Source organism: Panthera uncia (genome assembly GCF_023721935.1).
Source record: "Panthera uncia isolate 11264 chromosome A1 unlocalized genomic scaffold, Puncia_PCG_1.0 HiC_scaffold_17, whole genome shotgun sequence".
Lineage (NCBI taxonomy): Eukaryota > Metazoa > Chordata > Mammalia > Carnivora > Felidae > Panthera > Panthera uncia.
The window spans coordinates 58,405,325-58,424,235 of NW_026057577.1; the positions used below are offsets into that span (position 1 = coordinate 58,405,325).

General features: G+C 34.1%; 1 protein-coding gene across 1 annotated transcript in view; it reads right to left on the reverse strand.

Annotated features, from left to right (window-relative positions):
- HOMER1 (homer scaffold protein 1) overlaps positions 1–18,911 on the reverse strand; it is a 143,660-nt gene that overhangs the window by 68,969 nt on the left and 55,780 nt on the right. Inside the window, exons 4-5 of the mRNA XM_049648580.1 lie at positions 17,544–17,636; positions 7,206–7,345 (exon numbers count right to left, since the gene is read on the reverse strand). Of these exons, the coding sequence (XP_049504537.1) occupies positions 7,206–7,345; positions 17,544–17,636 (233 nt within the window). The remainder of the gene's footprint in view (positions 1–7,205; positions 7,346–17,543; positions 17,637–18,911) is intronic.

Here is an 18,911-nt window from a genome sequence, read left to right on the forward strand (position 1 = left end):
AATTCTTAATTTAAAAAAAAATCAATAGTCCTGAAATTCACTTCTTTGTGTCAAATAATAAGTGCTTGTGTTGACCTTTGTAAGAGATGAAATTTTTAAAAAACACATTTGGGTCACAACTGGTTTTAAAAACAAAGAATATAAGTATTGCCTAATTTTACAAAAAAAATACATCACTGAAACATTCTGCGGTGCTTTTTAGATAAAAAGAAAAATTATTATCAAAAGGATAAAAAATTATTCTGTTACAATAAAGCATTTTAGCATCTTTCACGTTATTCAGGTACTTAAGAACATTGTTTATTAACACACTATTTTTAAAATTTCTTTATACAAACTAGGAGATTTCGAAGAAAATTAGACTAAGTCAGTTAAACTCAAGACTTAAATTTGTTAAGAGTGACTGAATTTCAAAGAATATAGCTAGTTTTATATTTTAGTTTCAAAGTTTTCTGAACCTGTAGGTGTAACTTCAGTTGACTGAAGCCCTACCAAGGGTATTCAATGCATGTACTCAATTTTTGTAAGGGAAACTGTTGCATTCATATTTACTGACTGTCTACCATGCTAAACACCAGGAATACAAATGGATAAAACACAATCCCTGCCGCAGGAGAAACTGATAATTTCATGTTAACCTCCACATATTAAGTTAGGAGGTAATAGAGATTTAATAGAGGAGGACATGTAATTCAACATGAGGGCACCAGAGTAAGGTTTACTGGAGGCAGTGGTACTGAAGCTTGAAGGATATGTAGGGGTCAAACAGTCGGTGGCTGAATTAAAGGCAGAGGTGGGTGGCAGGCAGTATGGACTGTGGGTACAAGGCCATTGCAAAGAGAAGGAAGGACATTCCCAAAACAAGGAAGCAAAGACTTGCAGATGAGAAACAGCATGGTTGCTGCTATATGGAGAACTGCAAGCAATTTGGGGCAACAGGAACAGAAGCACAGGATGATGAGGCTGAGGAAGCCTCATCTGATGACCATGGAGTGGTCTATATATATACCATGCCACTGAAACTGTGTGATTTTTGTTTGTGAACGAACACCTGTCAGAGTAATATGTCACCAAAGAGGACATACCCAGGATTCATCTGCACATATATCCTCCCAAATACCTCCACCAAGAGTTTATAAGTTATTACAACAACAAATATTACTAGCTAGAAATTGCTTAAAATTCTTCCCATGAGTTAAACCATTCGTAAATCAAAGTTTCCTCTGGAAAGTGTAGACTAGAAACCGGATGGGTCATCTAGTCCCCACCCCTCTGTGTGACCTTATTTTTTAAAAACTTTATTACCTTCAGATGAACCTTGCACACTTCACTTTACTACAGACCTCACCATTTCTTCCACACCACAAGTGTCACACATTTACATAGCCTGTTTGACCTCTGCCTCTGTACACATCTTGATCTTGTCCCTTACTTCTCTAATAAGAGGGAAAATGGGAAGCCAAATTCAAAGAACATTTTCCTCTAAGTCCTAGAACAGAACTATCCATATCACATACCTCCCTTCCAACAGAATCTCCACTATGGTCTTTTAAAAACAGAAATGAAACAATAAAAGGAAATTTAAAAGCCCTCTACAGGGAAGAGATCATAGTTAATCTAGGATCAATCTGTCCCATTGTGAATAACCACACCTCTAACTTCAGCTAGTAATTTTGAAAATAGAAGCTCACAATCACTGGAATGGACTGGTAAACATTCTTTCCCATTAATGATACTGGTAGGGGGAAGAAGGAGAAGGGACTAATTCCTGATGGAGGTGAATTAGTAATGTCTTTGTCTCATATAAATAGTATTTTTCTTCTTACAAATAACCTGTATTAAGTGTTAATACCTGAAAAAATGCTTCAGCAAATTTCCACATTTTCTTCAAAATATTTTAGAAGACGTTAGAAGAGAATAAGGATTAGTTCTTGAAAAACGCAAAGTAAAAATTTAAGTATACTTATTTAGAAAGCTAATAAACACTTCGGGTCACTAAACTCTATTTTTTTATTGCCTGTTATTCAAAAATACATACATTGTTTCTCACTTCCCAGAGAATGTAAATTGTATCTATTACTGAATTACTATAGCACCTCTTATAAAATGCTACCTGTTCACAATCAAGGTAAAGGAAATTCTGACATTTCTAAATTGTTAAGTTACAATCTTTCATAATCTGTCTTAGTTAATTTTTAAAAAACCTACTCTAAATTTTGAGGTTCAATGGTGGAAAAATAACAATAATTATGTCATTTTTACTGTTACTATAAGGGAAATCCTACAACTTAAATTTTCATCTATAATTATATTCATGATAAAGCACTTCTTGTGAACTCAAGTCCCAGTTTTACACACAAAATCTTAAAAAAAATTTTTTTTAAATATTTTTATTTATTTTTGAGACAGAGACAGAGCATGAGCAGGGGAAGGGCAGAGAGAGTGGGAGACAGAATCTGAAGCAGGCTCCAGACTCTGAGCCGTCAGCACAGAGCCCGACGCGGGGCTCAAACTCATGGAACTGCGAGATCATGACCTGAGCTGAAGTCAGATAGATGCTTAACCGACTGAACCACCCAGGCGCCCCATACACACAAAATCTTATCCAAACAAGAGTCAGCCACAGAAATTATATCTATTTTAGTTCCCAACTAAAATCTTGTAAATTTTGCCTACTATCCATTAGAGGGGGAGACAGAAGGCACAGCTGTGGAGAGTATAGAACCCCAGAACTCAAAACTTTTTTCTTGTTTCTATCATCTTTCGAGTAAGTACAAACTGTATTTGATTCAAGATAAAGCACTTCTTAACAATTCTAACATATAAGTAAAACTGTGTGTAACATTTCCAATGAAATTTAGTTTTTGAAACTGTACAAAAATCCCTCATCAGTTTTAAAATAGTAGCTTTCTGAAACTCTGATAATGGATGAATTAATCTATTAAATAGGAATGAAATGAACCCACCCAGATTCCATAAATTTGAGTAAAATTATAGTTATACTGATTTAAAGCAAAATCAATGTACTAAAGAGTGATATTTCTGCATACATCCTTTAATGAGTATCTGTTGGAAACACACAAAGTGGCAGAAAAATCTCTTTAACAGAAGATACATGCAGTACCCCCAAAATGTAGAAGTTCTGGCAGCACCATAAGAATATATTATTGAAACATTAAAAGAATGTAAATATAATCAGTGCTTAAAAGAATCTTTTTTCCATTAAGATAACCAAAACGTTATTAAAATTCGTCACTATGAAAATAGTTTCACGAACTACTAATGCATGTGTATGTCTGTTCTGGACTCTCAGAAATATGGTAACAGCACTTATTTATCAACATATTCCTGTATATTTGGGAGCATAAATTTACAATGAACAAAATAAAAAGTTTTAGTTTTCAGTATTATGTTGTAACACCAGGACACTAATAAAATTAACTATTTCCAAGAGAATTTTAAACAGCTTTAAATCTTAAAAAAACAAATCCTATATTTTCTTCTTCTTAAGTGCTAACAAGTAATTTCAGAATTCTATACAGTCAATGTTATGAAGAAACAATAACTCCCTGGAAGGAGAAAACAAAACCTTCACCCAATTGTATATGCTGGTCTATTAGCATATAGCTCTTCATTTAGTATATAGCTAATCCAAGACTAAGGTCTCAAAGGATGCCCTGAACACTTCAGTTGGTCAGTGTATACCTGCTCAGTCCCAAAATGATTTTTATCATTTAGGTTAAAAAATATTTTAAGAAAATATAGCAAGTTAGATAAAATGTAATGCTATTTCCTCAAAGAAATTAGTGAATATTTTTATCCTCACAAACTCCCTTTTTTACACACCCTAAACTTTAAAAAAGCATTTAAATAAATACATTATAAATTTATTAATTTATTGAAACTTACTCAGTGAGAATGTTTTTGCATAGGTTATGGCAAGGGCATAAAACAGTACTTTAGCACTTGACTAAGGAGTATTTAACAGCCCATACATTTCAAAATTTAGTTCAGCAGTATAATTACAAATCAAAGAGTAAATAATTCAAGGTAACCTGATAATGCCACTGAATTGGAGAATATAAAAAACTGTACTACCCTCGTAAATAAGTTTTTAAAAAGCTAAAAAGTAATTTAAAAAGTATTTGTGGATGAAATTATGTCTGAGATTTGTTTTAAAAATAATACAAAAGTGGAAGAGTGTGCAGGGATAGAAATGAATTGAGATTAGCCATTTTTTCATAATTCTTGAAGCTGGGTGATGCACTAATGGGAGTTCATTACAGTATTCTTTCAAATACATATGAAAAATTGTATAAGTTTAAAGAGGAACAAAAAAATCTTGCTTATATCTTTAAAGCTAGTACTTTTTAAAAAGTACATAAAACTTACAGAGAGTAAAGAGCCAACTGTAGCAACATTACTAAAATTTTCAGGACCAAATGAAAATCAGGGCTTTCTTTTGGTATGTTAATTAATTCATGAGATTTAGGCATACAGTTTGAATTTTAAGAGCACAAATTGTCTTGCTACGTGCTATTACACCATCAACTCTTAATTAACTTGACTAACTAGATCACTGTTCCCCATATCCTTCCTTTACAAAGGACAACACATAGACATAGACATTCGAGTGTTTTGCTCCTTATGTAGCAATAAGACGGCAGAACAGAGAAATGCTGGCAAAATATTTTTTGTTCATTCTTTTCTCTTGAAATAAGGAAAAAAAGGCAAAATAGCCTAAATAAGCCTTAAAACCATAGACTTTAATTGTCTTCCTTTGCCACGGGAAAAAAAAAAGTGTTTCAAGTGTAAACACTTACAAGTTTCAGATTTAAGTGAAGATTACTTTAATATTCTTTGTGTTTCTAATTCATGAAACACTGATCCTATGTCTACAGAGTTCTCCTAGGACAGGAAGTTATTAACTTCCTGACAACAATGTGCATGTTATGGGAATGGAGCTAAAATACACTATTAACCGGCTGTACCTACTGGGGTCAAAAGGTGATCTGTACTACTACTAAAGTTTTTACTACTGAACAACGTGACCTAGCACAACTCACCTAACCTCTGTGATTTAGTCTCCTCATGTGTCAAAGGTACACATTTTCAAACTTGGATGTTTTACACCATGATCCAGAGCACACACATAAATCTGTATATGACTAAAATAAAGTTTCTACTTTTAACGTGAATTTTACTCTGATGTTTCCTATTTTATTATGTTTCATTTCTCAGAATGCCATGAATAACCTAAATTGATTTCAAACTACCAGTTTGGAAGATCTTGGTTTATACCATCTTTAAGGTCTCTTCTGTTATTTTGGGATTCTAACATTGGCTATAAGACATTCAGTCTTCTATTTCAGGTGGAAATCAAACCAGTTCAGAAAATAATCTTCAAAAATCTTATAAACTAAAGAATATTTAAAATACTCTAACAGGAGAACTATAAGATTGTGTTAATACCTTTAACATAATTAAAAGCTTAAAATGACTTGTTAAATTCTTTTCAGAACTCAAAATATCTCCATGGCTAATCTATAGATTCTACCAAAGAAGCTGTATCTTCAAATCAAAGTAAGTCCTATTAGACTCCCAGGAACAGAGAAAATCAATAGATGACTAATTCTAGTTAGTAAATTCAAGTACAAAGGATTAGTAAAACAAACATTCTGAGAATTTGGGGTGTATAATGCAGAAACAGTTTTTTACAAATGTTAAATATAAAAGTTCTTATTTCCAAAAGCTACAGTATTCAATGCACATGGCTCATTTAAGTGTTAGCCAAAGAAATCAAGTTTGTAATTATATGCAGTGCATTTAAGTCTTTGAAATGGGTCTGCTAAATTTAATAGGAATAAAATTTTTCCTTCCCTTGGCATTTTTTTAAATCTACATACTAATCACATTGCTCTTTAATTCTAATTGTATATTCAAAAGAAGTGTGTACTTTATAAATCAATGTGAAAATGCAGTCTTCAGGAAACTCAAAACTTTTCATGTGTTCAGTAATGTTTGTAACAACAGAAAAGAGAATATGCTTACACTGCAATAGTTAAAGCATGATCTCCATGATAAGATATGTCTACTGTTTTATGCAAAATTACTGCATTTTTAGGAACAAAATTAGAATACCTCAAAGTCAAATAGTTTTCCTCACACATTCTTAAAAAAAACCTGTAACTAATTTCTTCTTCCTCAATCTGACCATGAGGTCTCTCAATGTTTGTCTCTGATATGTATAATCTATGCTGCCTCTAACAGTCAACAAATTCAATAGAAATTAGAATTCTCATGGAAGAGTTTGGATGCTATCACTTCACAATTTTTCTGAATTTGCTAAAGAATTTGATTTTTTAAGAAGTGGTCTTGAAAAGAAAATAGTTTTCCTATGTTGTGCATCTCTTAACTTTATTTAAAATTACCTAGTCAAAAGTTTCCAAAGGATGAAAATTAATTTTAAGACAGTGACTAATAGGTTTTTGTTTACATTTGCAAGGCTACAGTTCCACAGACCTCCCTACATCCTAAAAATACCACAGAATAGCAAATAATTAATGTAACTGGTTTAGAACACGTTTAAGATACATTGTATCTTTTTCAAGTACCAAATTCTTTTAAAATTCAGAAGTATGTGAAGATTTATCTTCTGTTAGTTGATATGCAAAATCTAAATCTGACATTAACACTAATAGAAGTGACAATAACTTGTTTCCTTCTGTGAAATCCTATGGTGAGATCACCTCTAAGAGTACGGTAAAGCTTAATTTCAGAGTAGGAAGCCTGTTTTTTTAAAAAAATGTATAACCCTCAAGAACACAGATGAAAGTGGAAACCAGGTTAACAAAGAGGCCTTTTACGGCTGTGGTAAAAAAAAAAAAAAAAAAGAGTAGAAGAGATATTATAATAAGATATTGTTTCACTGAAAAGTGATTTGTGCTGCAATTAACTAGGTAGCCCTTTTTCTACATAAAGGAAATGTTCATTCCAGTCCATCTAGCCATCCATAAACTATAAATTATAAAAACCTTTCTGAGGTTAACAAAAAAAGTAAAAAAGGAAAAAAAAAAAAAAAAAAAAAAAAAGACTGACCTGGAATTTTCACTCAGGGTAGTAACTTTGCAAGATTTATCTAAAACCAAGTAAGTTTCCATATTTACACATTTTACTTAATCATGATGGTTGAATTGAATCTGTACCTATGTGAAAATGGCAATGCATTCTGAGTTGGTTCAGCCCTTGGTTCTGAGTTCTGTGTCACGTCAGGTGCTCTTTCATCATCTGTTCCATTGATACTTTCTGGTGTTAAAGGAGACTGAAGATCCCCGCCTGCTGATTCCTTTAAAAAAAGGGAGGTAGGGGATAAAAGTGTTATGCTTTTGTTAAAATACACAAGATTATCTTCAAGTTAAGAGTGACTCTGATGTATGTTTACTTACAAACCATATTTCCATTGAAATATGAGTCAAAGATTTAAAAAAGGAAATTTAAAGGAGAAAAAATTTTTTAAAGCAAAGCAACTCATAAAACTATCTGAAACAATACAATTTAGAAATGTAAAGATAACACAATTTAGAAATGTAGTTTCAAAGAATTGAAAAGCTTTTGGGTTTATATAAGCAATTAATTGGTTAGAAGAAAAGATATTCAAAGAATTACTGAAGAAAAAGAAGATAGCACAAAAATGGAAGAAAATGTGATTTTACTTGGGGAAGTAGGAAGGCAAAGGGAAGAAAGAAATCAAGTTTTAATTTTTTTATCTGCCCTACTTTTCAGTTCCAGAGTTATCTACAAAAGCAGCCAGAAATCTCTCTGTAACATATACAAAGTGAGTTTATTTCAGCTTTTCTTGCCTGTTACTCATAATGGAATTATTTTTCTTCACAAAATTTTCTGTCTTATTTCTACTTTTAATTAAGATTTGTCTATCAAGGCAAACTTAATTTATTCTTCTGGAAAACAAGTGGACTTTAAAATGCAGCTTAAACTGACACTTATTATTGTCACTGCATCATAAGATTATCTAAATTTGGTATTAGTAGAGATCAGAATGAGGGCTCATTGGACAAACCTGTTAACCAGGGGCAATCTTAGCATGGGATCATTAAAGTGCACCTTTGTGGACCCCTTGGGATCTCTGGGCACTGAAAGTTTACAACTGAAATATTAGGCTATGCTAGTGAAGAAAATGAAAACATCAGTGTCCAAGAGGAGAGTGGGTAGGTATGGTCACCATCTGCCAACTTGAAAGAATACAGGTTTTCTTCAAATAAAAACAAGACAGGTACCTGACCTGGTTTAGTTCCTAGAGCATATGACTCCTGATCTCTACTGGACTGGAATCTCTACTCTAGAGTTTACTTTAAAAACAAAAACAAAAACAAAACAAAACAAAACAAAAAAAAAACAACCAACAAGAAAAATATGTGTAATACAGGAAAATGCTTAGAATTAGAAAAATATGTAAATATAAGGAAATATCTAGATTATGATAGTTTATTTACTTTACCTAAAAATATTGCACATGGAGAAATGTTAGGAATATAGAAAATATTACTGTGGTGAGGGTAACTTTCTTTTGTGGGCTTCTGGTTTTAAATTGTATGTATTTTATTTCATATGTAAATATTTTAACTCATTATACCATAATGCTATTAATTATACAAGCTTATTAAAAGTCAAAAGGCTACTTTCTTGATTCCACCTTATCACTTAACTATTTTTCAATTATTAATGGAATTTCCATATTGACCTTTAATTTCATTCTCCTAAATCCTCTTTGTTTCTAGTAATTGATGGTCAGTCCAAGAATAAGGTTTACAGGATAATGTTACAACATAAAACCATATCCAAGGTGGTTACTTCTAGGTCAATTATGGATCACGTGAATCAGCCAGAAGAAGTTTAAGCAGCAAGAAGAAATTAATCAGAGCTACTTCTTTCCAAGAAAGACCAAACCAAACTAAAATAATCAAGGTGGACTGTCCAATCAGCTAAACAGTAAGTTGATTCAGTGGAAATGAGAACAAAACAAGTTACGTTGTTAACCGGAAAGGGCATAACCAGCATTAGCAACTAAGGATTCACCTAGAGATTTGCTAGAATTGACTGATATGAGTGTGAGGGACAAAAGTAGATCAGGATTAAAAGAGAAGAAAGAGGGACAGTTGTTTGATTTCTGGTTCTCACTGCCTTCGGGGGAAAATGAGTGTTTGGGTGCATGGGTCTTGGGGGGATTAGGAAAGCTGATGTTACTGAAGTAGAAAAACCATTTCAGAGGCAGGAGAAAAAGGAAGAAGGAAGGAGAGGAAGAAAGGGACCGAGGCTGCAACAATTCCAGTATCGTAATTCAACAAGCTTTTCATTAGAAAACTTGAATATTAGCTATATTTAATGAAAGGTAGATTTAGTTACCCTAGACATTATATCTAAAGTGAAAACAAAAAGCCCAGAGCATGTTTTTTTTTTAAAGCAGGTTAAAAATTCATAAAATCCTAAGAAAGAGTTCCAACAGTGCATAGGAGCATAAAAGGAAAATGAGATTCCTTTGACTTTTAACTGCCCCACAGGTAGTGAAAAGTATTCTGTGAAACTTTCCAGGAATTTCATATATGCTGAAAATAGCACAGTTGTTTTATTTAACATATTCCAAACATCTAGTTCTTTTTTAATCTAAATTTTGTGTAATTTTTAAAAATGTTTATTTATTTTGAGAGAAAAAGAGAGAGAGAGAGAAATCAGGGAAGGGGCAGAGAGAGAGAAAGAAAGAGAATTCCAAGCAGGCTCCATGCTGTCAGTGCAGAGCCCAATGCAGGCTTAATCTCACGCCTGTGAGATCTCGACCTGAGCCAAAATCAATAGTCAGGTGCTCAACCCACTGGGCCACTCAGGTGTCCCTAAAGGTGTACCTTCCATCAAGTCAACATTTTCTATCTTTAATTCAAATATTAAAATAAAAAACTTGGAGATGTATTTATTTGACTAGAAACTTTTCAAAGAAAAAAAAGGGTAATTTGTCTTTAAAAAGACATTCCATTTTTTGTTTCTACAGTGCTGTTAATTCTTTTTTTTTTTTTTTTAGTTTATTTATTTATTTTGAGAGAGAGAGAGTGAGCGAAGTGGGGAGGGGGCAGAGAGAGAGGGAAAGAGAGAATCCCAAGCAAGCTCTGCACTGTCAGCACAGAGCCTAATGTGGGGCTTGAATCCACGAAGTGAGATCATGACCTGAGCTGAAGTCAGATGCTTAAAACTGACTGAGACACCCAGGTGCCCCTAGAAAGACATTCTTAAGCTAATATGGCCATTTTAAGGAAAAAATTATCACACAATACCTTCTTTGATATATGTATGTATGTATATACATACACCAAAGGTGATAAGAGAAATGAAAAATGTAAAACATAAAATACGAAAACGTAAAACACGAAAAACAAATGACCTGGGCTCTCTCTCCAGGCCTTAGGGTAGTATCACCAACCTCCTCTCTGGTGTCTGTGCTGTAGTAGGAGGGTGGGCCGGAAGGATGTGATGGCACTGCCCTTCCCCACTAGACTAAATACCACTAACATCTTCCCTTTAATTCCAATAAAGACTAAATTAAAATTCCTGTTACAGTTTCATCCTTTCTTACTTCAGTAAAACAGAGCCTCTTCTCTTAATCATTTAACAAATATTCAAAGAAGACTTATTCTATTTCCTGTCGCTTGTATTTAAATGAAGATGAGAATCCTCTTTTCTGGGCAGAGGCTCAGACAGGAAAAACTGAGGGACAACCTTAGGATTTTGAGTTCCCATGGCTGTGGATACGGAAAAAAATGCTAGGGAAGAGACACAGAAGGGCAAAAAGATATATAAAGGAAGATAAGGTTAAGATAAATGTCTACGATCACAAAGCATTCCCTTTACCTGGTCACCATCTCTGAAATCCCACTTTCTGACAACCACAGAGTCTCTTTGTACCCTGACTCTAGATTAACTCATGTTCTTCCTTCCCTATGTAAAGTGGATGGACTGATGCACAGTGCTACTGGGTTAATCTCTATTCTGCATATTCTTGTACCTACCAGCTGCATTAAATGATAACCAAGAATCAGCTGTATCTGTCCCAAACATGTTTATGCCAATTGTATTCATATCATTATATAGTTCAATTACATATTATACAAATTAATAAAATCTGAATGCAAACCTAGAGTGGTTATTTTGATGAAAATCAAACTACATGCTTTGAAATGACTAACAGGTAAATGACTAGAAAATAAAATCCACTATTGAAGTCGCTGTATATAATAAACGATTACATAACATACATTATATGCTACCCACATAGTATCAGAAAAATGACATAAAAATCATACTCAGATTTCTTTGCAAGTGACAAGAGTCAGCTCTACTTAAAGGAAAACAGGAAATTGCTGACAATTAATGAACATGGTTTGTGTCAGAAAGAACATGGAATTCCAATCAAGATTCATATTCAAAGAGAACACTTGACCTTTAAATAAAAATATTGGCAAATACATAAAACACAGTATTACTGAATTTTATTTTACAATTTTTAAGGATTTTTTAAAAACTTCATCATCGAAACTGACTTTTTTCACTAACTTATCAACTACTAATGTTGATTCCAACAGGTAATAGGTGCTGTACAACCTCCTATCCTCTCAACCTAACCTGCTCTTTAACCTGGTATCTTTAGGCCCTCTGCAATTATCCTACTTTGTGAGGTGCAATCTCTCTACACTCAGCCTAAAACCAGAATGCCAATCACCTTAATGATATTCTCACTAGCATCATCCCAATTTGGGGGATTCCTTTACCTTCCACAATAACTATCTTGCCAATTTCCAATTTCTCATCAACTGAACCATCATTCTCTATTCTTACGTGCCCAAGCTATCAAGTGCTGAGAGAAAATACTGTGAGGTATGCTGATTAGTGTCATGAAAATAATCCGGAGCTCTGACTTCAATTATGCTCTTGAAATACTGAATAAGCTTTAATTTTACTTACTACTCCCACTGGACTCTTCTTTTTTACTTTACCTAACAGCTGTTCCAAATCTGTGTTCAAGCCTCCTCTCTCTTCAAGCTGTCCTTCCTCTCAGTGAATGACCCAACTCTTCCATCCAGAGAAAATAGAAATAAACTGGCATGAGTTTCCTCGGTCTTCCTCCTACCTGTATCTGAATTCATTTTTATCCTTCCCTCCTGTCTCAGATGAAGAAGTGGCTCATTTGTCTCTAACCTCCTCGCTTACATTACCTTCCCCTGCACAATGCTCCATCAATGATCCATTCTTTCTATTCTTCTCTTTGTCCTTTACTGACTCCTTCCTTACATTTAAAAACATAATCAAATCACTCCCACACATACATAAAAGAAATATTCTTAGCTTCACATCCTCCAGAGATTATCATGTTGACTCTAATTCTCCTCATAGAAAAGAAACAAGTATTTGTGACCTTATTCTCACTATCAAACATTTCCATCTCAAGAATACCTTAAAGTCACCAATTCTACTTCCTTTAATTCTAGAAACTACTTTGCATTGTCCTTTCTTCACCAACAGTCCACCTGTAATTACCAATGAACTCCAGTTAGGTTTAAAGTACTCTTAAGTTTCATCCTACTGGAACCCCCCTCTGACACTGCCAAATCATGGCCTCCAACTGAAAATGCTCTTCTCTTGACTTCTGTGCTAACATTTCCTGCTGGCTCATTTCCTACCACTTTTCAGTGTCTCTCCCTGTATCCTCCTCAATTTAAGTGACAATCTTCAAATGACAATTTTGACCCTGTCTTCCCCTATCTTTGCATTCTACTTGCTTTCTGGATGATGTCACTCTCTCCTAGAGCTTTAACTATACTCACTTGTTGGTGACTCTTGAGACTTCGCTCCAATTCAAAATATCTAACTACATACAGGACACATCCCCTGATGCTCAATTAGGATACAAATTCAGTATGTGAAGTGGAAATCTTCTGAAGTTCATGCTACAAAACAACAATAGAAGTTTCAAAAACATCCAGCTCCTGTTTTATCAGCCTCCCTCACCATTCCTTCAACTGCTGTATTTCCTCCAAGTTCGGTCAATTTCACATTGTCATATCTATTTCCTCCTCTCTATTCTCACTGCAAACACCTAGGAGGTAAACCCAATAGAGAAATGGATAAATACTCCACTGAGGCAAGTAACAGGATTAGAGACTCTTAAGTCCACCATCCTTACTTTGGACAGCAAACCATAATATCCAGAGAATTCTAGTGAACCTTTCCTGAGATTGTTTTGAGCTATCTGGCTCAGTAAAACCACTTTTGTTATGTGATAGTAAGAAATTATCACATTAATTTATAGGCATTTGCTAATTCCAATGGTATATTTGTATGCTAGATATGTAACTAATACAGTTCATAGTAGTAACACTTGGCTAATACAGACCACCTTTCAAAAAAAATCCATGTATAGCAAGTAACATCCTTTTTTAAGAAAATCTGAAGTATTTGAGATTTATTATATTTGAAATGTCCAAAGAGATCATATAATTCAAACCTCTGACCTTACAGATTTAAGAACTACTACCCAGGCAGGTCAAGTGACTTGTAGAAGATAAAATAGCTAGTCACAGAGATACTAACAATCAGTTACAAAAAAACAGTGCCTCATTTGAGTAAATACAATTTACCATTAAAATGAACATTAAAAAATTATGGTATTTATAACAAAGCTAAAGAAACTTTGTTCCTTCTTTGAATATACACATACAGACATATTCTACTTTTTCTATAAAGTGAATTTTTAAAAATCTGAGGAAAAAAGCTAGTCTAAATATAGATTAAGAGGCTACAACATATCCAATACTACACAACCTGACAATTTATATGGGGAGGGGGGAACCTAACTTTTGTTTGACTACAAACAAGTAATGCATTAATATTTCACTCCATTTAAAAGTCTTAGTGAACTGTCAGCTAAAACTTATTTTTTTCTAAACTCCAGTGAAGAAAAAATTGCATTATTTTGATTATGTAGCCCCTTTTAAAGCCAATCATCACTCTTGATTTTATGTCAAGATTATTAAAAGATTCCCATGGAAACACAAGAAGAGAAGATCTCCAAAAGAGGAGAAGTTCTAAATTAATGTCTGTTATTTAAAGAAGGACATGAAACAGACTAACAACAAATACATGATTCAACTTATTCCTGGAGATGTTTTCCTGATAAAGACAATATAAAGACTATCTGACATGACCACACATTCTATCAAGTGTACAAACTTAGCCCAAGAATTTAAGAATGGGGAAGCAGCTAACTCGGTTCTAAATGCCCGACTCTCTTCATCACATGCCCTTAGGGATGAGGAATAGTTTGTCTACAGCACTGCTTCTCAAAGTGTGGTCCCCAGATCACATCTCCTGGAATGCTGTCATCAGAAACGTAAATTCTCAGGCCCCATCTCAGCCGTACTAAATCAGACATGCCAGGAGTAGGACTCAGCATTTTGTGTTCTGATAAGTTTTCCAGGGTACTCTGATGCAGGCCACATCACCAATAACAGCTGTTAGCACTTAAGCACTTACTATATAATAAGCACTTTGTAATCCTCATTTAATTCTCACAACAACCCTCCAAGGAGATACTGTTTCTTTTTTTTCCATCAAGTTTTTAATTTTAATTCCAGTATAATTAACATACAGTATTATATTAGTTTTAGGAGATACTGTTATTCTCATTTTATATATTAAAAAAATAACTTGCCTAAATTAAAAAAAACAAAAAACAAAAAACAAAAAACAAAAACTAGTAAGGGCTGGAGCCCAGATTAAAAAAAGACAGGCTATAAAACCTACATTAGTGCCATTATCATTAGACACTGCCATTACCATATTTATCCTCTCCAACAATCCTGTAGTGTAAGTATGTAATTGCCATGTTACACATGTATGAACAGACCTAGGTGAAGCCATATTCCCAAGATCACATAGTGACAAAAAAAAAAAAAAAATTATGTACAAGTTTGTCTGACTTGAAAACCCATACTCCTCAAGAGCTATGACCAACTGAGTGACTACCACTATCAATTATTCCATTTAACTTCTTGATCCCCTTAATTCCTGAGTAGTAGTCTATTCTTCAGGCAGAGTGTTAATTTAGCAGGTTAGGTTAAATCAGGGAGAATCAAACTCTACTCTCCAGATGAGTATAATCAGAGTGGCCAGCAGTCATATATTTCAAAGTAAAACAGAGATATTAATGACATATGTAAGAGAATGTCACAAAAAGGAGGGGGAGAAAATGGAAATGAAAATAAGTATATTTTTTTAAAATATTACTCTGCTTTGTACATCAAATTAGCAACCAGACTTCAAATGTTTTGAAAAGACAACTTAAGGTCAGTGTATTTTGGCTCTCAAATACTGATGAACTTAAGATCTTTTTTAGTCCTTCTATTTCATAGTATTTTCCATATATAAACATCTTGGATATACTCTTTTGATGAAAGTGAAGGCTTAAAGACATTCCTACCACCAAAGAGGGGCAGATATCTTACCAGCAACTTGCTCATGGCCGATTAAATAAAGACATGTTATGATCAGAGAAACAAGAACTAAGTACAACGGCCAACTGTAATCAATTATAATTTTATTGGAGTCCTTTGCTTATTCTCTAACTGCATGTGCTGTAATATCCTCTTACAATGCTAGAATCATTCACCTGAGGACCTGGAGTTCCCAACATGTATTGGTACTAAACTTTAAATAGGTTTTTATGAAAAGCATACTCTAACTCCCGTAGCACTTAGGGAAAAGAGATTCAACGCAAGTTTTAAAATGATCATTCATGTTATTCCAGGTCAATGCAAATGTTGAGGAGGTACAATGGAGCCTTGGCACACCTTTAATCTATGAGGAAATATGTACTTTAAGCATAGTTAACAGAGCTCTCTTTTTCTGTAAAAACAAAACAAAACAAAACCAAAAAAACCCACCCAACTCTTTATACCAGTAGGGTTTATCAAAACCCAGTGGGGTGCCAGGTGTGAGGTGGAAGGTGAAGAGCAAAAAAATTTCAAAAATGGCTAGTCACTAAATTCCCAGGCAACTCCAATTTACTTCCTCAAGTTTTATGTAAATCTGCTACTACTGACAATATTCCAGAGAAACATTTATAACATCTGATTTTTCCTTTTCATGTAAACTCCTGAGTATGCTTCAAAAACAACTGCTATAGACAAGAACCCAGCCCAAACCTGAACTCTACACTTAGGGCACAAATTTAAATAAAAATTTATTTTATTTTATTTATTTTTGAGGTGGGGGGAGGGACAGAGAGAGAGGGAGAGTGAATCCCAAGCAGGCTCCATGCTTTCAGCACAGAGCTGGACATGGGTCTGGCACTCACGAACTGTGAGATCAAAACCTGACCTAAAATCAAGAGGTGGACATTAACTGGTTAAACCACCTAGGCATCCCTGAAAATTAATTTTAGAAAAGCCTATTAAAAAAGTTGAATCATACCATGTACATTAAAACCTCTGTAAAAGTACTGAAATAGGAGTATTTAAGGAACTTAACTCGGAGATCTAATTAATTTCCAAATGAAGGAAGATTATGATGGGCAAGTCACAGTATTAAATCAATTGTTAAAGGAAAATTGTTTGGGTCTCAGTACTAAGTATAAAGATGTTCCAACTGTCAGATTTAATTACACTTAAAATCAAGTAAAACAGACTAAAATCAAATAAAACAGATTTGTTTTTTTTAATTTTCTATGTATTTGACATTTTGACATCTTAAAAAAAAACCTTTCTGGCTAGCCAATTCTTAGAGCAAGGAGGTAAGATGGGGGCATGCCTTTGATATGCAAACTAACCAACGCAGAGCTATACCTCCTTCATCTGGCCCAAACACCCAGGATGCAAAATTCCTCTGCCTTAATCATCCCAGAGCCAGATACCAGGCAACAAGGGAATACCCTATAAGTTTAGAGCCTACAGAAATTATTCAACAAGCCAAATAAACTGTCTACCCTGCCCTGCCATTCCCAAGGAAACTCCAATATAGCTCTAGCCTCAGCTTTTCCCATGCTCCTGCTTTCTGCCTCCTGACCACCCTGAGGCTTCCCTATGTGCCCCTCAGATGTATGCTATGCCGCCTTTTTCTAAGACCTGTGAGTACAATAAACTCATTTTCCTGAGCCTCTCCTGTGTCTCCTCTTGTGATTGACCATCACAGAACATAAAACATTAGGCCAATCTATGCTTTTTACACATGATTGTTTTAAAGTTATATGCACATCAAAAAATCTGAGTTATAATTATTAAACTCATTTCCTCCCCAGATTCTTGCAGACATTGGCATACAGGAAAAAACCACCTTTCTCCACTATTACAGATTAAGTGAAGGGCATATTCTATATCCACTTTGGAAATTACCTTAAATTTGCCATTGTTTTCCCAAATGTAACCCTGGCATAAAGGATACCATCGGAAATGAGTAAGGCTCAAAAATAGGAATAGAAATTAAATACCCACCTGTGAAGGTGTACTGGTAAGTTCCATCTTTTCTTGTGATTTCTCCTTTGCTAGTCGAGCAGCTTCTTTAAATTCCTGAAACTTTTCTGCGAACTGAATGTATAAAGACTATATACATTAACCAAATAAAATAAAAACAGGTCTCACTGCCCACTTTTACCTTGGTTTTCTTTCAATTGCTGAATAACTGACTCTTAACACAAGCGACGTAGCCATAAATCAATTATAGGTGTAATACGAAAATGAAGGAAAAAGAAATCTACTACCAAACACTTATCTGTACACTACAAACTCCTTGGACAAACTGCAGTCAAAGACATCATGATAACTAACTTAGAAGTTGAGGTCAGCTAGTTTATCTACGTCTCTTCCTCAGTGTTCAGATATACTTTACTAAGACCAAGGTGCAGAGTATAGGATGGGAGTGGAATCAGTAAAGATTAGCATACTTTGTTTATCACAGGGAAAAAAATGAATCTTTTAGGTATTTACTCATACACATCTCGGTATTTGGAGTGTGCTTTTAACTTTTACTGGAACATAAACTCTCATATTATGTGAGGCTTTTTATTTTCAACAATATAAATGGCAACATTTACTATTATCGCTAAATGGCATTACTAAAACTTCATTTCCAAAGATTCTTAAACAGCTAATGTACAACAGCAGAGAGGAATAACACGAACTCCACAAAGGTCTTTAAAATTGGTAACAACAACAACAAACTATGGTACATAAAATGCTAATTCCTACAAATCCATAGTAATCTAGAAATGTCAGAGCCACAAAGATTATCTATTACTGCTTTGGAAGTGGAAACTAGTTTACATTATTCTCAGAGTAAGTTAAGGCTACACAATAATCAAATTAAAAAGTCAAAAATCTCTATGCAACTTAAAGCACCAGCTAGAGCTGGTAATTAAAATACGAAATTATGGTTACCTACTCAAACCCCATAAGCCAACCCTGATTTCATTTTGATATTGAGAAGGAAAACTGGGAAGGAAAGGTCATTGTACTCTAACCTGGCTTGGACATTTGGAAGAAGGCTAAAATTTAAGTTTTCATTACAACTTTCCTTCTTACATTAAAGTTGTCACCTGTAACTTGTAGATCAGGGAACTGAATGTATATTACTACTCCTTTTTCAAGTAAGGAGGTATTCTGTTCAAGTAATCTGAACACAAAGCTAAAAAGGTCTCATTCACACTTGTGTAAATGGAATAAAAAGGAAACCATAATTAATTTCTCTCAATGTAATCTGAAGTAGAACACAGTTTTTCTTACACTCATCTAGCATTCCAACATAGTTAATGTTTAAAACTCTTTCAACTTCATAAAGGCTCACACTACTGTTAATTTTTATAG